General features: G+C 45.6%; 1 protein-coding gene across 1 annotated transcript in view; it reads right to left on the bottom strand.

Moving 5' to 3' along the window:
* Window positions 1-23,522, bottom strand: part of LOC115480950 (actin-like) — an 81,029-nt gene that overhangs the window by 10,467 nt on the left and 47,040 nt on the right. The window contains exon 3 of the mRNA XM_030219934.1: window positions 14,839-14,967. Within this exon, the coding sequence (XP_030075794.1) occupies window positions 14,839-14,967 (129 nt within the window). The remainder of the gene's footprint in view (window positions 1-14,838; window positions 14,968-23,522) is intronic.

The raw sequence follows: 23,522 nt of genomic DNA, 5'->3' as shown, positions 1-23,522 counted from the left end.
TCCTCATGCACAACGCTGCCCCTTCTCCCTCTTCTGATAAAGAGGTTGAGGTTCCCAGAGGTAAACGCCCTCGGGTTGATTTCCAGGCCTTGGAGGACTTTGTCTCCTCCGATGTAGATGAGGGCAGCGTGTCTGAGGTCTCCCAACGGTCCTTTGCGGATTCCTTGGAGGAGATAGATCCCCGCTCGGATGGAGCAGATGACCCCTCTGCAGCGCGGCTTTTTAGCCCAGAGGATTTGCCCAACCTGTTTTTACAGGCCATGGACACTTTGTAGATTTCCTCTCCGGAGGACGTCTCTCCCTCAGCCCCTGTTGGCTCTGCCATTATGCTGGGGACGAAGCGCCCGCCTAGATCCTTCCACGTGCATGATGCCATGCACACCTTAATTGCGGCTCAATGGGATGTCCCGGAAACGAGCCTTAAAGTGGCTAGGGCTATGTCCCGCCTCTATCCTTTGGCTGTGAGTGAACGTGAGGCCTATCTGTGGCCTACCGTGGATTCTTTAATCACTGCGGTGACTAAGAAAACGGCGTTGCCGGTGGAAGGTGGCACGGCCCTAAAGGACGCCCAAGACAGAAGATTGGAGGCGGCCTTAAGGTCGTCCTTTGAGGCAGCTGCTTTAAGTTTGCAGGCCTCAGTTTGCGGCTCCTATGTGGCCAGGGCGTGCCTGACTATGGTGCAGCGGGCTTCCCCCTCGGATCTTTCCTTGAGGGCTGATTGGCCGGCCCTGGAATCGGGCTTAGCCTATTTGGCAGACTTGCTGTATGATGTCTTGAGAGCCTCAGCTAAAGGCATGGCTCAGACAGTCTCTGCGCGGCGGTGGCTTTGGCTGAAACATTGGTCTGCTGACCACGCCTCTAAATCCCGCCTGGCTAGATTGCCTTTTAAAGGCAAGCTGCTCTTTGGGGTCGAGCTGGACAAAATCGTGACCGATCTCGGCACGTCTAAGGGCAAGAAATTACCAGAGGTCAGGGCTCGGGCTAGTACTCGTCCCGGTACCTCCAGAGGACGGTTGCTGGAAGCCCGTCGGTACCGCCCGGGCAAGTCGGTTTCCTCTGCCCCCTCTTCCTTCAAGAGGAATTTCTCCCCCAAGCAGCATTCCTTTCGCAGAGACCGCCGTCCCGGAGGTGCTCCCTCCGGTCCTCCCCCAGGGTCTCGTACCCAATGACGGGGCCTTGGTCCACGCCCCAGTGCAGATTGGAGGACGGCTGTCCTCGTTTCTGGGCGAGTGGACCACTATAACTTCAGACGCGTGGGTGCTGGAAGTCATCAGAGACGGCTACAAGCTAGAGTTCTGCCAACCCTTAAGAGACGGGTTTGTACTCTCTCCCTGCAAGTCTCCGGTCAAGCTGTGGCAGTGCAGCAGACCTTGGACAACATGATCCGCCTGGGTGCGGTCGTTCCGGTGCCAAAAAATCAGATTGGCAAGGGACGTTACTCCATTTACTTTGTGGTTCCAAAGAAAGGAGGTTCTGTCCGGCCTATCCTCGACCTCAAAGGGGTCAATCGGGCCTGGAAAGTGAGGCACTTTCGCATGGAGACTCTCCGCTCTGTTATAGCGGCAGTGAAGGCAGGAGAGTTCTTGGCTTCCTTGGACATCAAGGAAGCGTACCTGCATATTCCCATCTGGCCTCCTCTCCAACGCTTTCTGCGTTTTACAGTCCTGAGACGACACTTCCAGTTCAGAGCCCTCCCTTTCGGGTTGGCTACTGCTCCGCGGACCTTTTCCAAAGTAATGGGGGTCATAGCGGCCTTCCTGCTAAAGGAAGGAGTACAAGTCCATCCTTATCTGGACGACTGGTTGATCCGAGCCCCCTCTTATGCAGAGTGCGGCAAAGCTATGGACCGGGTAGTTGCTCCTGTGAGCTCCCTGGGATGGATCATCAACTGGAAGAAGAGCCAGCTGCGCCCGACTCAGTCCCTGGAGTATCTGGGAGTTCGATTCGACACCCAAGTGGGCAGAGTGTTCCTGCCAGACAATCGGATTGTCAAGCTTCAGGCTCAGGTGGACTAGTTCCTAGTAGCCTCTCCTATTCGGGCTTGGGACTACGTGCAGCTGTTGGGCTCTATGACGGCCACGATGGAAGTAGTGCCCTGGGCCAGGGCTCATATGAGACCACTACAGCTATCTCTGCTGCTGCGCTGGACTCCGATGTCGGAGGATTATGCTGTGCGCCTTCCCATGGACCCAGCAGTGCGCAAGGCGCTGAGCTGGTGGACGCAGACAGACAAGTTGTCTGCAGGATTGCCTCTGGTGACCCCGGAGTGGATTGTCGTCACGACAGACGCCTCTTTGATGGGCTGGGGAGCCCACTGCTTGGGAAGGACAGCGCAGGGGCTCTAGTCTCCTGCAGAGGCAAGTGGTCTATCAACCTCCTGGAACTCAGAGCCATTCGGTTGGTGTTATTGGAGTTCATCCCGGTACTGGTGTTGTAGCCTGTACGGGTCCTGTCGGACAATGCCACGGCTGTGGCCTATATCAACCGCCAGGGAGGTACCAAGAGCGCCCCTCTAGCCAAGGAGGCTATGAGTCTTTGCCAGTGGGCGGAAGCGAACCTGGAGCAGCTTTCAGCGGCCCACATTGCCGGAGTCATGAATGTCAAGGCGGACTTTCTCAGTCGCCATACCTTGGAGCCCGGAGAGTGGCAACTATCTGCTCAGGCGTTCTTGGACATCACGAAGCGCTGGGGCCAGCCGAGCCTAGATCTGATGGCGTCATCGGCCAATTGCCAAGTGCCGCGCTTTTTCAGCAGAGGACGGGACCCTCGATCCCTGGGAGTAGATGCTCTTCTCCAACAGTGGCCGACACAAGAGCTCCTCTATGTGTTCCCGCCCTGGCCCATGTTGGGCAGGGTGCTAGACCGGGTGGCAAAGCATCCCGGCAGGGTAATCCTGGTGGGTCCGGATTGGCCCAGACGTCCCTGGTATGCGGACTTGATCAGGCTCTCAGTCGACGATCCTCTGCGGCTGTCAGTGGAGCAGGGCCGGTTACATCAGGGTCCCGTGGTGATGGAGGATCCCTCTCCCTTTGGTCTTACGGCCTGGCTATTGAGCGGCAGCGTCTGAGGAAGAAGGGCTTCTCAGACAAGGTCATCGCCACTATGCTGAGAGCGAGGAAACGCTCTACTTCTACTGCTTACGCCAGGGTTTGGCGTATCTTTGCAGCATGGTGTGAAGCAGGCTCACTTTCTCCCTTCACTGCTCCAATTTCTTCAGTGTTGGCGTTCCTGCAAGAAGATCTGGAGAAAGGCCTGTCGCTCAGTTCCCTTAAAGTCCAGGTAGCAGCTCTGGCTTGCTTCAGGGGCCGCCTGAAGGGTGCTTCCCTGGCTTCGCAGCCAGATGTGGTGCGCTTTCTCAAGGGAGTTAATCACCTGCGCCCTCCTCTGCACTCAGTGGTGCCTGCGTGGAATCTCAACCTGGTGCTAAGAGCATTGCAGAAGCCGCCTTTTGAACCCTTGTCGAGGGCATCTCTGAAAGACCTGACGTTGAAAGCAGTCTTTTTGGTGGCTATCACTTCAGCCAGAAGAGTTTCCGAGCTCCAGGCGCTCTCATGTCGAGAGCCTTTTCTGCAGTTCACTGAGGCAGGAGTGACTATTCGCACAGTGCCTTCCTTCCTGCCCAAGATTGTTTCTCGCTTCCATGTGAATCAGCAGCTCTGTCTCCCTTCCTTTCGTAGGGAGGACTACCCAGAGGAGTACTCTGCTCTTAAATATCTGGATGTGAGACGAGTCATCTTCAGATACTTGGAAGTGACCAATGATTTCCGGAAATCGGATCATCTGTTTGTCCTGTTTGCAGGTCCTCGTAAGGGTCTGCAGGCTGCTAAGCCTACAGTGGCAAGATTGGTCAAGGAAGCCATTGCAGCGGCTTATGTGGCCGCGGGGAAGGTGCCGCCTATCCAGCTGAAGGCTCACTCCACGAGAGCTCAGGCGGCCTCGATGGCAGAGGCCGGATCCGTCTCCTTGGAAGAGATATGCAAGGCGGCAACTTGGGCTTCGGCTCATACATTCTCCAAGCATTACCGTTTGACTGTGGCTGCACGGGCGGAGGCCCGGTTTGGAGCTTCAGTGTTGAGGTCAGGGATTTCAATGTCCCGCCCTGGGTGAGTACTGCTTCGGTACATCCCACCAGTCTATGGATTGATCAGCTTGATGATATGGAAGGTAAAATTATGTATAATCATACCTGATAATTTTCTTTCCATTAATCATAGCTGATCAATCCATAGCCCCTCCCAGATATCTGTTCTGTTTTTATTCTGGTTGCATTTCAGGTTCAAGTTTAGTCTTCAGTTATTTCAGAAAGACTTCGTGTTCAAGTTCTTTCACTTGGATTCTTCAAGAGTTGAGACGAGTTTGTGTTACAGTGAGCTGCTGCATTCCTCTCCCCTCCGTTTTACGGGGCTGGATTGAGACATAAATTCTGCCGGCACTCCCTCCCGCTTCGTGCGGCTGTAGGGCAGCTTTGTACCCCTCCCGCTTCGGCGGTGTTAGGGTCAGTCAGCTCCTCCCGCGGTTGCGGTTGCAGGATAAGCCAGATCCCCCCGCATCGGCGGGCGTGGTGTCCCTCCCCCGCTCCGCGGGGATGAGCTGGACGGATTCCCCTCCCCCACTTGTGTGGGGATGAGCTGGGTTAATTCCCCTCCCCCGTTTCGGCGGTGGTGAGCTGGGCAGAGTGTCCCTTCGTGGGTGTAATTCTCTAAGTGCTGAGTCCTGCGGATGGAGCTTTGATATCGACATACTGAGGAGTTTCCGGCAGCACATGACCACATATAGGGAGGCAAAAGTTTGCTCTCTATCTCCACCTGCTGGTAGATGGACACAACCCACCAGTCTATGGATTGATCAGCTATGATTAATGGAAAGAAAATTATCAGGTATGATTATACATAATTTTACCTTGTGCCTGAGGCAAAGGAGGGAGAAGCAAATTGTCTAGGGTCACAAAGAGCAGTATTTCAGAAAGGGCATGCAAATCATAATTTAGATATCAAGGTCAGGATTCTGAAGTTCCACTAGTATCTTAGATGATGATCTGCTAAAGCCTGTTCTGTAACAGATGTCATGTGTGGTGATGCGCAACATGAGCATCTCTTTTAGAAAATTAGACATCTAAAATATCAGTAGAGCAACACAGGAAGAAAAAACATCTCTGTGGCAGCACAAGAACTTCCGTCTATATTATGAAATGTCAACATAGGTGTTTATGTGCTGCAGCATAAACAGTTATGTCAGCCATTTTAGAAATAGAGACATCTATTTCTCCCAAAGCTGTCACATAGCCTGGTATTCCCAGCCAGTTTGGTTTTCAGGGGAGGGGGAAGGAGGCACCAACCACTGGAGGGTGGTGACCTCCCCTAATCCCTCCAGTGGACCACTGCTCAATAGAAGCACTTTCTGAAACCTGCAGGTCCCGGCTAGTAGGTCTAACTCCTGATGTCCATTATTTTGGACATAAAGGTTCATTCCCTTCTGAAATGAGAAGGCCCACCTTAGTCCCGCCCAAAACATGCTGAGACCATGCTCCTTTGCCATTTGGATGTTCTTCAGTTTTAGATATCCCCAGTTTGTAACATCAGAACTTAGAAGTCTATGAAAGATGTCTAAATGCTGGTTTATGGACATCCAAAATGCGAATGGCACTTCTAAAATAAGCACTAGAGTGTCAATGGGGGAAGCAGGATTTGAACACTGGCTTCCCTGGTTCACAACCTACTTGGCTAACCAGTAAGTTACTCTTTTCATATAATATGCACAGAATCAGCTTTGGCAGAATAGTTACACCATATCTTCCACTGTTGCCCAGATTTTACTATCTAGCCCCTGCCCTGGCAAGTTGGGTAAACCCAAGGCAGCTCATCTCAAAAAGCTAAAATAGTTCTTGTAGAGGCTTATTTACTAAAGCAGGTTAATGCGGAATGCACACACTTTAATGAATTTACCAGCAATTAACATGGGGTTTAGCCTGTATTAATGTTATTGCAGCTGATTGCACTTTAGTGAATCAACTGTATAAGAATCTGAGAAGAGGTGAGCTACAAATGCAGTAGCTACCAGCTTTTATTTGCTGATTTTCAATTTGTGCTGGCAGCTCTCCTGGCCAGAGAAAAATCAGACTGGCAAACTGAATACAGACTAGCTGGCAACCCAAAAGTCAAAACAGTAATAGTAGTGGGAAATATTGGGAAAACCTATATCGAATAGCAATTACAACCCTCAACAGAAATAAGATTGTATTTGGCTTCCAAGAAGACATTTGCAGCGGTTACAACTCTTAACAGCCTTGGTATGACCACATCTGTCTTCCAAGATGGCTAGAGTAACCTAACTGGAAGTATCACAGTTAAAACTGAAAACTTCAATGACTGTGGGGAGGCTATGTTTGTTGTTGGGGTTTGTTTGGTTTGGGTTTTTTTTGGACAATAGCCTGGCTAATTTTGTTGACTGATGGGGATTATTACAAAACTTGGTAATAAGACAAGGAAAGGATCCTAGATGTTGGATTAAATGTTGGTCTTGCAAATATAAGCTATGAATTCTTGGATCCTACTTGTCTTTTAAAACAGTTTCTCACAGTTTTTCTTCTTTTTCTGCATTCTATTGTCACTACTTGCTTAAGGGAGGATGAATCCCCTTTATCATGAAAAATGTGATTGTTCACCCCAGTTAAAAAAAACCCTAAAGCTGATCCTTAAATAGCATCTATCATCCCATCTCAAATTTACCATGTCTTTCTAATGTTCTTGAAGAGCCTTTGTCTGCTCAACTTTCACACTATTTGGATGGAATCAATGCCTTACATCCAACGCAAACTGTTTTTTTATAAAGGTCATAACACTGAACATGCTCTCCTTGGTCTTACGGATTTTATCACTTAGAGATAAGAATGTTCTCTTGATCTCTTTAGATCTTTCTGCAGCATTTGACCTAGTAGATTATTTTATCCCCTTCATATTTTGGGTACTGTGCTTTTCTGGTTTTGGTCCTCCTCAATAGCTGACCTGTCATCCATTATCTCCCCACAATTACAGGAAATTGCTAGCTGGTTTTCGAACATTTGGCTCAAATTAAACCTTCTAAATCTATTTCCCTGGTCTATATCTGCATCCATTTCTTATTCATTACTACTCAATGGTATATCCATTTTGTTTCAAGACTCCATTAAAGTTTTAGGAATAACTCTAGATAAGCACTTATCTTTGACTAACAGAAACAGCACCAGTTTATCCCAAACTTACTTAAATTTGCATTATCCAGACTGCAATGGACTTAGATACAAATCAATTTATGCATCCAGCTTTTCTTACATAAGTACACAACTGTGGAACGCTTTGCCCAAAACTGTGAAATCTATCCACAAGCATCTTAACTTCAGGAAGTCACTGAAAACCAACTTGTTTAAGAAGGCCTACCCCCACCCAAATTAACTTTCTACTTCCTGCGACACTATGGACCGTACTGGACTTTTTTCACCACTCCCTCTTTATTTCTTTGTTGCTTTTATTTATGTTTCTTATATGCCTACTACTATATTGTGTATTTGTATTTTATCGAACCGGAGCCTGCCTCTACGGTATTGTGTAAGCCACATTGAGCCTGCAACTAAGTGGGAAAATGTGGGGTATAAATGTGCTAAATAAATAAACAAATATTTCTAATCTTATGAAAAAATATTTTTATACTCAAACAATTGCATAATATTCACTTAATTTTCGATCATTCCAATCCCTGTCTCATTTCCCACTCTTTAGTGCTTTCAAATTTAAGAATATTGTAATTCTATATCTCATGGCTCAAAATTATCAACTCTCAGAAAGTTACAGTTGATCCAAAATACATCTGTTAACCTGCTCTTTCGTGCAAAATATATGATCATGTCAAATCACTGTTGGCAAAAGAACATTGGCTCCCAGTTTCCTATCAGATACCATTTTAAATTCTTGCCATCACTCACCAGGTTCATTCGTTTTTGTTTATTATATTTATAGCATATTTTTCAACTCAAACTCTTCATTCCTCACAACAAAATCTCTTACTAGGAACTCCTATTTCAGTATCATGGCACCTACACTTTGGAACAGTTTACCCTTGGGCATTCGCCTGGAGACCTCACTCATGAAATTTAAAACAGCCTTGAAAACCTATTATTTGGTCAAGCCTTCCCTGCTGGGGCCTGCGATTTCCAGCGTTGTCCTGTCTTGCACTGTTTATATATTATCTATCTTCATATTGTGTTATTTTAGCACACTTTTCTTAATTATTTGTAAGTTAGGCCTCCTTTTGTTTTCTGTCTTGTTTTTATCCTGCTTTTTATAGTTTTTAATTGTAAACTGCTTTGATATATTTTTGATTTCACGGTATATCAAATAAAGATAAAATGTAAATGTAGGACAACAAGGCCTGAAAGGGCCTGCCAGAGGCGTAGCCAGGTTTTGACATCAGGGGGAGCAGACTTTTGTAAAATAGGCACAGTGCGAGACTTGAAGGGCCGGGAGAGACGGAACGGTTAAAATCCTCATAGGCATATGTGTGATCAGTGGAAAATAAATCCGTTTGCTCAGGCTGCTTGTTATGTGAATATTCCATCACTGTTTCATTACTGCTACCAAGTATTACATATTTGCTTTAGGCAAATCCTAAGGGTGGTAACCCAAGTTTGCTTGGGATAATGTAGAATATAAATATTTTTTAAAAAATCCTTTCTCCTCCACCTTTTAAGACACTGCCTATCCAGCAGGATGGTGATGGCACAAGGAAAGCAAGTTTGGTCCAGTGAAGACTAACTCAAAATAACCTGTTCCTTAGCTGGGCTCTAGTATATTGAAAATGCAACCATACAATGCCTCTATGGTTATATTCCACTAATAAATGATTAACTGGCTTTCTTGAAAGGATTATATAACATTTGGATGCATGACTAGGAACAAAAACAAACTTATTTATTCAATACCACAATTCCTCATGTACAGTCATCACAAGAACAAAATGTAAGAAAACAAATGGGCTGAATTAGGGGCTTATAGCTCATTTAGTCATGTTTAAACAAAAGAAATCTGCATGAAACAAAATATTTTATTTTGAGTTATAAAACCACTTGTCTGTGAAATTTGCTCAAAACAGAATAATCTATGTATCTAAAATGTAACCTTCTACAAAACATGAAGTGAAGATGTGATTCCATGAGCCCCAATGAAAGGAGAGTTTAATTTTACTTCCATTTAGTTTCAATATATTCCATTATCTTTACAACACCAGGCTTCCCAAGGCAGATTACAACAGTTAAGATGAACAAACAAAAAAGCAACACTGGGCTTTCAAGAAAGAGATAATATCAGTCCTTTATTGTGAAAATGACCCAACTTCAAGAAAGAGATAATAGCTGTCCTTTATTGTGCTTCAAGAAAGAGATGGATGGCTATTACCTATTTCTTGAAGGCCCAGTGTTGCTTTTTTGTTTGTACGTTGTAATACCCTCTCTTTTTTTTTGTTACACTTGTACCCCATGCTTTCCCACTCATGGCAGACTCAATGTGGCTTACAGGGTGCAATGGAGGGTTAAGTGACTTGCCCAGTCACAAGGAGCTGCCTGTGCCTGAAGTGGGAATTAAACTCAGTTCCTCAGGACCAAAGTCCACCACCCTAACCACTAGGCCAGTCCTCCACTCCACTGTGATAACAGTTAAGATGAACCCATCAAAAAACAGGATATCCTCACTGAACTCTCGTAATCTGTATTGTATAGAATAGTGTAGAAAAATTAGCACAAAATACAAAGTTTTTAACGGCTGTTTCTATCAACTACACTTTTTTAAAGATGTAGTGATATTTAATTTTTATTTCATATAATGGGCTACAGGGCCAGTCTTAGCAATTGCAGGGCACTGTACAGACCACTTCAGTGGGACTCCCCCACGGTCCCTTGTCTAGCCCCGCACCACCTAGCCCTGCCTCCTGTCTGCAAGAATTTTTGTAATTATTTTTTTTATTTATGAAATTACAAATAAAGACATATGAGCATCTAAATTGACCAACATCTGAAGGGCTGCTACCACAAATGGTTCTTGCTTTCAGCAACAGAGCTATTCATTCCATGGTGAGGAGAACTTGAGGCCCACAGCTGAAAAGGTGCAGAACTTGAGTCAGGGCTCAGTCTTAACTTTCTAAGTCCCTTAGTTAGGTGGCTAAACGCTTTTGAAAATTGATCTGTGGAACACACAATATGACGTAACAGGACAAATTTCTGGTTAACTGTAGAATATTTACCCTCCCCCCCCCCCCCCATTATACCAAGCACTTTGTTGTTTTTCATGTAGATATATAAAATTTGCAACGAAAGTTTTGGTTTTTTTTAGTTTATAGCCCCCCCCCCCCCCCCCCAATGGCCATGCAGTAAAATGGTGTGGTCCACAAAACTAAAATAGAATGTTTTGGCCTGAATCAGGGTTATCAAGTAAATACTATTCCTGATTCAGGACAAAAGGTTCTATTTTAGTTTTGTTGGATCACAACGTTTTGCAGCATATTGTTTTTAATTTAGATATGTTTTGTTGTTGTTTTGTTGTTGTTGTTGTTTTTAACCTTGGGCCTGGGCCATATAAAAACTAATGATAGAGATGTGTGGAGTAGAGCAGCATCATGTTACCATACCTCCTTATCTATACTTAAAGTTCTAAGCAAACCAAAAACACATAAATGTTAATTAAAAAAAAGTCTTTAAAAGGTTTAGATGGCTTCCCAAACCAACACCCAGAGCTCCATACATCAACATATCATGGCTGATTAGAAAATAAATAGCAAGTAAAACCCCCCAAAACAAATAAAAAACAAAGGAGTGATTGTTAAGCAATGCACATTATATCATATGAGTTGGCAAACATATAAGCGCAAAAATAATATCTATAGAAATCATCAGGGTGTCAGAAATAAAAAGCGTTCAACCACAAACTAAGTTCTCAATCACAGTTCCAACTCAAGAAACAAAAGTCAAAATTGTACCACTTTATCTAGATTTAATCATTTTTGTCAGAGAACATGCACCATAGCACAAGCAAATAGCAAAAAACAGTATGCAAGAGGTAACACCACCAAAATTAATAGCTGCGCAGATGAACAGTAACAGCAAATAAAAGTGAAAGTTCAATTGTGAAGATAATAAAAAGAAACCTAAATCCCAATCTATACAAATCTAAACCCCAGACTCACAGCAACAAATGCTAGAGGGTCCTTGTTCTTGTAACCCTTCAACAAAACAAAACAAAACAAAAAAATCCTTAAACATCCCAATTTAGACCTCCCCACACCCGTAACCCATCTACATAAAAAATACTTAGATGGACCTTCCATAGAAGTCTGACAACCAAGCAACCCTCACATGATCCGTATTATACTTGCTAAAATAAAATACAGACACACTCACCATACACCAATCCACAGCACATGCATCACGAGGAACCCCCCCCCCCCCCACCCCCTGAAAAAGAAAAATATAAGTGGGGAAAGAAGAAACACACAAAAGGGAAGTACTTGCTTTTTTATTTATTTATTATTTTTTATTTATAGCTTTTCAAAATAAATGACAAGTAATATATTACAATGTCAAAGTAATACAGCACCATAATAAACATTGAATTATATAAAGTAATAGTTACTTACTATAATTAAAGAAGAATTAACAAGAATATTTAAGTAACCATTATTCTTTCATATAAAGTTGGATGATCCTCCATACTTCAGTGTGGCGGGGGGGGGGGGGGGGGGGGGGGGGGAGAAAGTGGCCCAAGAGAGCAGTTGGGCTGAGAGCTGACCTTGACCGAATCGCTCAGTGCCTTGCCCATGCCGTTCACAGTAGCAGCAAACAGTGACTCGACTCCCGAGAGCAGTTGTGTGCCGACCGGATCACTCACTTGCATTCACAATCACAGCTGCACTTCTGTGGACTCAGCCACAGTTTTTTCATGTGGCTGAGCTGCTGCAGAAGTGCAGCTGTGATTGGTCAGGGAGCCCTATCTGGCGCCTAAAAGGAGACTCCTGATTGGCTGACTCTGGGAGTAACTCAGACTCTATGTAAATTGGACAACATCGTGTCCAGCCAATTGGGAACCCCTTTTTAGGTGCAAGACAGAGGAGGACTGGTTGTTTGCCGCCCATGCAGCAAACAGTAAAGCCGACTGAGGGAACACTGCAGGGTTCCGAGGGGGGTTCACCTTGCCTTCTGTTTCTGTCCAACCTCCTTGGCTGATACCAACTCCTGTTCTCAATCTACCCTCCTTGTTCCTCCCCATCAATCCCTCAAACCTGCTTTTCTTTAGCAGGGAGCACCTGCAGCGATACCAAGCTGCCTGAGCCAGTACCGAATGTTTCCCTCTGCCGCGTCCCACCCTTGTGTACACAGGAAGTTGTGTCATGGGGCGAAGCAGAAGGAAGCATTTGGTGCCGGCTCAGGCAGCCTGTGTTCGCTACAGGGCAGCAGGGAGGGGCGCCGCTAAAGAAAGCAGGTTTGAGGGACCAAGGGGGTAGTGAAAGCGAAAGCGCTGAAGTGATGTTAGTCCATGCTGCTGTGTGGTGGCAACCCAGCACCAGCAGAGGTAGGCGCCGTTTTCATGTGAAATCTGACTGGGGGAGCGGCCGCTCCCCTTGCGCCCCCTCTAGCTACACCACTGCTGCCAGTAGAAGTGATGTTCAGCCCTTTTGACACATTTTGAGTATGCTTGGAACAGGCATGGAGAGCTCAGAGCAGTGATAGTTAAAGGGTTGATAGGTCAGATTAAAAAAAAAAAAAGCAACCAACCAGACAAACAAACAAACAAACAGATAGGTTGAAGCTGGTGTTGGATTGCATATGGTAATTTATGTGTTTGTCTACCCAAAGCAGAAGATTCTCAAACAGCAGTCTAGATAGGCCAATACGGTCTCTCTCTGCTGTCATCTCTCCTTTATACCATTTATTCTAGTCCGTTACCGAAGCATTCTGAAAGATGCAAATCATGCAGCACCCACATCCTTAGATGCTGTAATTAGTGGCACAGAGTTATGGCATGGATTATATAATGCTTGCTTTTTTGGCTCTCGAAACTGAACAGAGCTGATTGCATAAGAGACATAAATAGCATACAACTTTCTAGATAGAGAGGAATAATTGACACCGTTCTTTGTACTCAGCTGAAACACTTTCCACTAAGCAAGTTAAGTTCTCAGTTTGACAAAGGCCAGAGCTTGTAGGAAACTATGCCATGCCTTTCACATTCTGAGGTTCTGATTTCTGCAAGGGTACCAGCACTCTGAGGTACTGAATTTAGGACACTCCCCTCAAGCCTTCCACTTTACTTTTCTCTTGGCCACTGAGAAGTGAAGCCTTTTCATCTGCCACAGATACCGTGCACCAGGGGCGTATCTGAGGTTTGGCGGTAGGGGGGGCAGGGGCTAGAGTGAGGGGGCACATTATAGCCCCCCCCCCCCGGCGGCCACCGCCCCCCCTACCGCCGTTAACCCTCCCCCCTACCGCCATTAACCCTTTCCCCGCTTACCGCCGTCACCTACCCCCGAGGTCCGCTTCCTCCTGCCGGTTTTTAAAAATATTACTTCAGCTGGCGGGGGACCCCAACCCTCGCCAGCCCAGCCGAGGTCTTGTTTGAGTTCTTCATCCTCGTACTCTGAAAGCTGCATCCCTTCCAGTTGGATGGAGTCTGACGTCGCAGCACGTTGTACGTGCAGGACATCAACGTGCTGCGACATCAGACTCCGTCCAACTGGAAGGGATGCAGCTTTCACAGCACGAGGATGAAGAACTCAAACAAGACCTCGGCTGGGCTGGCGGGGGTTGGGGTCCCCCGCCAGCTGAAGTAATATTTTTAAAAACCGGCAGGAGGAAGCGGACCTCGGGGGTAGGTGACGGCGGTAGGCGGGGAAAGGGTTGATGGCGGTAGGCGGGGGAGGGTTAATGGCAGTAGGGGGGTCCAGGGCAAAATCTGTGCAGATGTGCCCCTGCTGTGCACCTTAAAAAAATGATAGCCCAAGGTGAACCCATAGGATGGATCTGACCAGCTACAAAACTTAACACTGGTTTCATTTTGGTGGATGGCAGAGTGTGATATAAAGCCTCATTTTATAAAAAAAAATGTAGACATTGGAATTGAGACATCTAGCCTGGGATTTGCTTAATTCTAGAGATATTTTAGAAAAGACTCTGCCAATAAAGAACCTTTTCAAAAATATTTGTAGGAGTGCCCGTGTATTTGCTGGTACATGCAGCAGGAGCAGCCATTTTACACAAAAATACAAATTGAATAAATAAACAACATGAATTTCGACAACTTCCACATGGAGATGTCGGCACTTACAAATGGAAATGGCGATTTTACAACTTTCATGTGTAGCTGCCATATTATACAAACCTATACATGTAAATATCACCAATTAAGTACTGAGGCAGCAATTTTAACTTGGATTCATTTTGAAGGTGGAATTAATTAAACTATATGGGATTACGGAGAATAATCTTCTTAATTTCTCATGTAATGCCCTGGACAAAATAAGCATGCTAAGATAAACAAACACAAAGTAATCCACGTGATGAAAACATATGCAGCATGAATATACTACCCAAATCAAACTTCTGTAAAAAAGGAAGGAAAAGCCTCAAAAAGCTCAAAATCAGAAAGATCTGAAGAGCTATTGTGATTGAACTGATCTTCACTTCATCACTGGCAAAAACCTTCCAAAAATATTCAATTTCTTTTAACAATTTTTGTCAATATATCTAGATAGTGCAATCCTTAGAGTATTCCAACATTCATTGTCCGTTATTATTGACTGATAGTACAAGTGTAGAAAAGCACTTACCTTAGTAGAACAAGAGTAATATGCAGGATAAAAATCCAGGTGAACTCTTCCAACTTTTCACTTGCCCCCGGGTCAACGATGGCCAGAGGTTCGCTTAGCTTCTTCAGGGTCTCAGTCGGCAAAGCATTTCTAAAGGAAAAAAGAAGAATCACAAAAAGTTCTTCATATGCACATAACAACATACTTCATTCACAGTCACGTACTTCTATCGACAGTACTTCTAAACCATACTGACTGTCATATCCACACTAGTTCATCCAAGATGACTCCCATATTATATCACAATGATGTCAGATGCCATCAGTAGATCAACCTATCAAAAATGAAAAAAGAATGAAATTAGAAAAAATGCTTTACACATGGAATATGCTTTATATAATTACCCCCATAAGGTATGAAATTCAGAAGTGTGTACAAAACAATCAGTAGGGGTAAGCTTCAAGAGACAGAGCCAAATGTCTCTCTAAGTGTCCCCAATAGCTTTTTTCAAAAACAACATCAACATCATCAACAATAATAACAAAACCCCAAAACAACAACAACAACAACAACAACAACAACAACAACAGAAAAGGCTGAATTATAGAGAACAATGGTGGATTTTCAAAGTCAATACTGTAGCCCTCCAGGGTTTAAATTCAGAAACAGAGTGGATGACTTTGGCTTAACCTGGGAGGTTCTCTGGTGGGAGGGATTTGTTGTGAATGATGTTAGCAAATGAGTTTAAAGGGCTTTAAAGAACACCACCATCTTCTTGTAGTTAAAGTATTGACCGCTGGAGCTGGCACTATGACTTTATTAAAGTATATTTCTAGTAAGATTGACCTTATAGTTAATATTTAAATTCAGTAAAGGGAAAGTTGAGTTTTTAAGCTTTTCCCTTTTTTTTTAAGGGGACTTCCTTGAAACAGCTCTATGAGTGAAACATGAATCATGTTGGATTCAGTCCCCAGCCTGATGGTGGCGAATACGTATAGATGAGTATCAAATTATTCCTTTTTAGTAAAACTTACAACTAAACTATTTAAGAAGATAATCACACTATGAATGTTGAAAATTAAAAATGAATCTTTCTGTGGAGCCGATGAGGATGCTGATGTCTTAAATGAGGATGCTGCTTGAAGTTTTTAGCTGCGAGTTGCACCGCTGAAGCATACACAGTAGAACTGTTATTGCTGCAGGGGTTAACGTTATACATTACTTTATAAAATATGCATATACTTTGCATACTAACATTTATGGGTACAATAAGTAACCGGAATCATATCGACAGAAATATTTCTTCACGGGAAGAGTGGTGGATAAACGGAATGGCCTTCCAATTGAAGTGATGAAAACAAAATTAGTAACAGAATTCAAGAAAATCTAGGATAAGCATAGAGGGTCCCATATTGTTTGTTTGTTTGTTTGTTGTTGTTTTGTAATTTTAATTCAATTTATATAATTTTTATTAAAAAAAACAAAAACCAAACAATTAACGCAAATAATTACTCCCAATATGAAATCAGTCCTTCCCAATGTAAGAAGTAGGCACAAACCAGAGATTGATTGGGATCTAGGCACTGCACCTGAATGAAACTGGACAGACAAGTTGGGCCTTGGGGTTTTTATCTGCTATCATACCCCCCTGTTTACTAAGCCACACTAGCAGCTGCCTTGTGCTAATGCCAACACAGCCCATTCACTTTGAATGGGCTGTGTCAGCATTGCTGCATGGTTTAGTAAACAGGGTAGTTCTAAGAACATAAGAGTAACCATACTGGGTCAGACCAATGGTCCATCTAGCCCAGTATCCTGTTTTCCAAACAATGGCCAAGCCAGGTCACAAGTACCTGGCACAAACCCAAATCATGGCAACACTCCATACTACAAATCCCAGGGCAAGCAGTTGATTCCCTTGTCTGACTCAATAGCAGACTATGGACTTTTCCTCCAGGAATTTGTCCAAACCTTTTTTAAACCCTGATCCGCTAACTGCTGTTACCACATCCTCCAGCAAAGAGTTCCAGAGCTTAACTATTCGTTGAGTGAAAAAATATTTCTTCCTATTTGTTTTAAAAGGGAGGAGTAGCCTAGTGGTTAGTGCAGCAGACCTTGATCCTGGGGAACTGAGTTCAATTCTCACTGCATCTCCTTGTGACTGTGGGCAAGTCACTTAACCCTTCATTGCCCCAGGTACAAAGTAAGTACCTATATATATGTAAACCACTTTGAATGTAGGTGCAAAATGCCACAGAAAGGCAATATATCAAGTCCCATTTCCCTTCCCTTTTGGAGTGTCCCTTAATCTTTGTACTTTTGGAATGAGTAAAAAATTGATTTACTTCTACACCACTCAGGATTTTGTAGATCTCAATCATATTTCCCCTTATCCGTCTCTGTTTCTGTATATAAAATAAAACTTTTTACAGATGTTATCATTTGAAGAGAACAATGGTGTCTGGTCTTGCTCCAGTTGTTATGGATAGACTCAGTAAATATTTTCTGTCTCACAATTTCTACTGATGCAGTAGAGATTAAAACATTGTTCTGATCTACCCACATTCAGAGATCATCAGTTTTCAAATTATGAGGCTTCCAGTCATTGTGAAAGTAATTTGTCAAATACCAGATCACCCTGGTTTATGTATATGCTAGCCCACACACAGGCCTATCTTCTAGGTATCTCTAATCATACAGTCTTCATAGATGACATAAACATGCCTATGGTAAAGAGATATTTTCCACTGGTTGTTTGTTTTTCCATCTCCTCTCTTCCTCCTACTCCTCTTTCAGTCTCTCCTGTCAATCCTCCTTCTCTCTCCATCTGTCTGACTCTGCTGCTCCTCCTCTTTGTCTTCCTGTTTCAGTCCTCAGCTAATACTCCCCCCTTTCTATTTCCCTGTCAATCCAGCATCTCTGGACACTCCTTAAGAAGATAAGAACATAAGAATAGCCATATTGGATCAGACCAATGGTCCGTCTAGCCCAGTAGCCTGCTTTCAGCAGTGGCCAATTCAGGTCACATGTACCTGACAGAATCCCAAATAGTAGAAAGATTCATGCTACTGATCCCAGGGACAAGCAGCGGCTATTCCCGTGTCTATCTCAATATCAGTCTATGGGTTTTTCCTCCAGGAACTTGTCCAAACCTTTTTTAAACCCAGATACACTAACCGCTGATACCATATCTTCTGGCAACAATTCCAGAGCTTAACTTTCCAGCTCCCCTATCAATCCTCTTCTACTCTCCATCTTTCTCTGTCCTACATATTCCCCTCTTCATCTTCTCCAGGACCCCATCCTCCTCTCTCCACTTGTCCAGTCCCCACTTTGACCCATGTCTTGTCTCTCCCAGGAGGATTCACAGGTTGGAGATGCTGGTGGGCCTATCCGCCCAGGCAAGCTTAGCAGGATTGCGGAGTGATGTTTTGTCTCAACAGGTGCATCAGGATGCCTGGAGTGAGAGCAGAAGAGGACCCTGCTATTATGGAGTGCTCAGAAACAGCTGTTGGTGTTAGATGCGTCCACTTTTGAAAAAGGGATGGATGAGTGTGCACCATCTATCAGTATGGGTCTACAAGGGAGGTGGCTTGGAGGGGGGGGGGGGGAAGCAAGAGGCATAAATGGGCACAGGAATAGGATAATAAGGCTAAGAAGTAGTGATCTCATGCAGAGGGGCCATTAGGAGAATGGCAGAATGATAGAGGCAGTGAATGGGGGCATTGAGCTCAGATAGTGCAGAAAACTCCTTCTTGAGAACCACTGAGGACCTATTGAGTTTGGAGCAGGTGGTCCTCCTACAGTGCAGCTCTACTGGGCTATACTGTAGGGCAGATGCAGAAAACGACTGCAGGGTTCCCATGGGCTGATCTTTGGTTGTATGTGCAAAGTGATACACAGAGGAATTGTGCACGAGGACACAGCTCAAGTTGCATTAAAATGCATGCTATCGAGCTAATTAAGGTATCTGTTTAATGCAGAGCGTATGCCACTTACTTTTGATGCATGCACAACGCTGCTAGGGTTTGGGGAGGCGTAGAAGGTTTTTACAGAGTGTATTTCTTGTAATTCTTTCACATTTAAAGCTATGGCGTAGCTATGGGTGGGCCTGGGTGGGCACAGGCCCATCCATTCTTGCCTCAGGCCCACCCAGAATAGTGTCCCCCAAAGCACCTCATTGGTAGTTCCTCACTCCTCTCTCTTTCTCTCTCTCTCACGGCAGCTGCTTGTCTCTCTCTGTCCCCCGCCCCTAGTCTATCTTTGAGCCATCGTCTTCAGCAATTCCTTTAGGCAAACTGCGCCAGCCCTGTTGGCTTCTCTCTACTGCATCCCACCTTCGATGACATCACTTCCTGTTTCTTCACTGGCAGAGACGCTACAAAGGGAAGCCTGCAGTACCAGTGCAGGTTGCTTACAGGAATCGCTGCTGCTGATGGCTTGTAGGTAGACTGTGGAGGGGGGAAGAGAGATGTCGATAAGCAGGGGTGAAGAGAAAAGTTTTAAATAAAACTGTATGTATGTAAGGGGAAGGGGGTGTGGGTGGGAATGGCCCACCCAGGTTAGCTCAGGGCCAACTCGAAATGGCTCCTGATTTAAAGTGCTGTTTTTATCTTCTTATGCAAGCGGAAGGAAGTTCATTCACGTTTTAAGCGCAGATAGTAAGTAACAAACATGTGTGCCTGTCTGAACAAAACTGAAAGTGAAAGCACACGTGGAGGGGCATAATCGAACGGGGACGACCATCTCTAAGGGCATCTATCTCTAAGGACGTTCCGGCGAAGGGGCGGGGAAACCCGTATTATCGAAACAAGATGGACGTCCATCTTTCGTTTCGATAATACGGTCGAGGACGCCCAAATCTCAACATTTAGTTGAGTTTAGAGATGGTCGACCTAAATGTTGAGATGGTCGACCTTAGAGATGGTCGTCCCCAGTTTTCGGCCATAATGGAAACTGAGGACGCCCATCTCAAAAATGACCAAATTCAAGCCCTTTGGTCATGGGAGGAGCCCACATTCATAGTGCACTGGTCCTCCTCACATGCCAGGACACCAACCGGGCACCCTAGGGGGCACTGCAGTGGACTTCACAAATTGCTCCCAGGTGTATAGCTCCCTTACCTTGGGTGCTGAGCCCCCCAACCCCCCCCCCCTAAAACCCACTCCCCACAACTGTACACCACTACCATAGCCCTTAGGGATGAAGGGGTCACCTACATGTGGGTACAGTGGGTTTCGGGTGGGTTTTGGAGGGCTCACATTTACTACCACAAGTGTAACAGGTGGGGGTAAGATGGGCCTGGGTCCGCCTGCCTGAAGTGCACTGCACCCACTAAAAACTGCTCCAGGGACCTGCATACTGCTGTCAGGGAACTGGGTATGACATTTGAGGGTGGCATAGAGGCTGGAAAAAATGTTTTTTAATTTTTTTTTTTAGGGTGGGAGGGGGTTGGTGACCACTGGGGGAGTAAGGGTAGGTCATCCCCGATTCCCTCCGATGGTCATCTGGTCAGTTCAGGCACCTTTTCGAGGCTTGGTCATGAAAAAAAAAGGGACCAAGTAAAGTCGACCAAATGCTCGTGAAGGACGCCCTTCTTTTTCCATTATCGGCCGAGGATGCCCATCTCTTAACCACGCCTCTGTACACTGCCTTTGGTACACTGCCGACATGCCCCCGTCAGGGCCGTGCCAACACGGTAAGCGAGGTAAGCATGGCAAGGGGGCGCTTCCCTCTGGGGGGCACCGCCACACCATGCTCACCTCGCTCGCCCTCCCGCTCCCATTGTTCAACTGCCCGCCCTCTTCTCCCCCCCCCCCCCCCCCAACATCCCTTTTCTTTTTTTTTTCCTTTTTAAATTTACCTCCGTGGCAGTTCCGGCAGCGCAGCGTCAGTGAAGGAGGCGGCGCTCCCAACGTCTCTAGCCTTCCCTTCGCTGTGTTCCGCCTTCTTCTGACGTCATTTCCTTGATGTCAGAAGAAGGCGGAACACAGCAAAGGGAAGGCTAGAGACGTCAGGAGTGCCGCCTCCTTCACTGACGCTGCGCTGCCGGAACCGCCACGGAGGCAAATTTAAAAAGAAAAAAAAGAAAAGGGATGTTGGGGGGAGAGAAGAGGGTGGACAGTTGAACAATGGGAGCGGGAGGGCAGGGGAGAGACGAGAGCATGGATGCGAAGGGGGAGGGGAGAAGAGGGCGGGCCAGGCCAGGCCAACTGGGACATGATGGGACATGGGAGCGAGAGGAGAGAGAGGAGCATGGATGTGAGGGGGGGGGTCATGGAAGGGAGAGAGGGGAATTGCTGGATAGGGATTAATGGAGGGTGACAGAGGAGCATGGATGGGAGGGGCAGGGCTCAGGGAGAGAGGGGAATTGCTGGAAAAGGATGAATGGAGGGGGCAGGGGACAGAGGAGCATGTATGGGCATGGATTGGGAGGGCAGGGCTCAGGGAGAGAGGGGAATTGCTGGAAAGGGATGAATGGAGGGGGCAGGGGACAGAGGAGCATGGATGGGCATGGATTGGGAGGGCAGGGCTCAGGGAGAGAGGAGAATTGCTGGAAAAGGATGAATGGAGGGGCAGGGGACAGAGGAGCATGGATGGGCATGGATTGGGAGGGCAGGGCTCAGGGAGAGAGGGGAATTGCTGGAAAAGGATGAATGGAGGGGGCAGGGGACAGAGGAGCCTGGATGGGCATGGATTGGGAGGGCAGGGCTCAGGGAGAGAAGGGAATTGCTGGAAAAGGATGAATGGAGGGGCAGGGGACAGAGGAGCATGGATGGGCATGGATTGGGAGGGCAGGGCTCAGGGAGAGAGGAGAATTGCTGGAAAAGGATGAATGGAGGGGGCAGGGGACAGAGGAGCATGGATGGGCATGGATTGGGAGGGCAGGGCTCAGGGAGAGAGGGGAATTGCCGGAAAAGGATGAATGGAGGGGGCAGGGGACAGAGGAGCATGGATGGGAGGGCAGGGCTCAGGGAGAGAGGAGAAATTGCTGGACATAGAGGGGAGGGAAGAGAGATGAAGGAGATGAAATGAGGGGAAAGGAAGAGAGGAGAAAAACTGCACATGGATGAAGAAAATAGGCAGAAGCTGAGGACCAGAAATGAAGAAGAAAGGAGGAAAGGAAAGAAATAAATGGAAAGGAAGCCCTGGAAACAGAGTTAAGAGGACAGATAGCAGCAGAATCAGATACTGGGCCAGCATGATCAGAAAAAGAAAGTCACCAGACAACAAAGGTAGAAAAAAATCATTTTATTTTCATTTTAGTGTTTGGAATATGTCCACTTTGAGAATTTACATCTGCTATCTTATTTTGCAATGTATAGCAATTTGTTTCTAAGAATATTGCTGACAATTCCTGTCAGTGTGGCAAGTGGTGAGCGATCATTTTCACGGGGGGGGGGGCACCGCCGCCGCCAACTGATAGTCTGCAGGGGGGCGCCAGAGACCCTAGGCACGGCCCTGGCCCCCGTGAACTTTGGTCGTCCCCGCGACGGAAAGCAGTTGAGGACGCAAAAAAAATCGCCTTTCGATTATGCCGATTTGGGCGACCTCGGGAGAAGGACGCCCATCTCCCGATTTGTGTCGGAAGATGGGTATTCTTCCCTTTTGAAAATAAACTAGATAGGCACTTGTTCTTCTGCACCTAAATATGAGCCTCTCAAAAATGTCAAGGGCAAGGCTCATATTTAGAAGCAGAAAAATGAGCGCCAATGTGTACTAACACTTCTGTTTTGATTTTGGATATGCACACAAACTTCTGTGCTGACCGCAAAATCTTCTGCGCATGTGTCCCGCATACTCTCCCTACATTTGTTGCAGGTTTTTCGCACATAAAGTTTGCATGTAATTAGCAGTAGAAGTCACATGCTTAGACATTTACGCATGGCTCTACTGTGAGCCTTTCTGCATCGATCCCCGTAGCGGCTAAGAAGGATTTAAAACTGTTTGTCTCATTTTAGCATCAATTGTTTGCTCTACTAGAATACAATATTAGAGGCTGATATTCACTGGGAACATATCTGGGTTAGCAGGATTAACCAGATATTCAACAGACCTATTTTGTTAAATATGGACATGAAGGGGTTCATTTTCAAAGCTCTTAGGGGCCCTTTTACTAAGGTAAGCCGAAAAATGGGCTGCACTATTGTAGGAGCGTGTCTTGGACGTGCACAGATCCATTTTCAGCGCGCCTATAAAAAGGCCTTTTTTAAAATTTTTGTAGAAAATGGACATGCAGCAAAATAAAAATTGGCGCATGTCCATTTTGGGTCTGAGACTTTACTGCCAGCCATTGACTTAGTGGTAACGTCTCACATGGTAACCGTGCGGTAATCATTTATACACGTAGAATGACAATTACCACGCGGTTTCCGGCGTGTGTAGCGGACGCACGTAAAAAATGAAATTGCCACCCGGGCCTCACGGTAGCTGGGCGGTAACTCCAAATTGACGCACGTACATGCTTACATGGTTTACTAAAAGTGCCCCTTAGACTTACAAAGTTCCATAGTAACCTATGGAACTTTTCTATGGAACTTTGTAAGTCTTAAGTGCTTTGAAAAAACGTATCTATATATACTTTCCTAAAATTAACCTAATAAAGTTGCCTAGTTAACCCTTCAGAACAGTGATTTTCCCCACCAGCAACACTTAATATCAGCATTTTCTGAATAAGTTTCTCAGCATGCCTATTTCTCCTCTTA

Source organism: Microcaecilia unicolor, chromosome 11 (genome assembly GCF_901765095.1).
Source record: "Microcaecilia unicolor chromosome 11, aMicUni1.1, whole genome shotgun sequence".
Lineage (NCBI taxonomy): Eukaryota > Metazoa > Chordata > Amphibia > Gymnophiona > Siphonopidae > Microcaecilia > Microcaecilia unicolor.
Note: the sequence above shows the minus strand (reverse complement) of the source record. Positions and strands in the feature narration are given on the sequence as shown.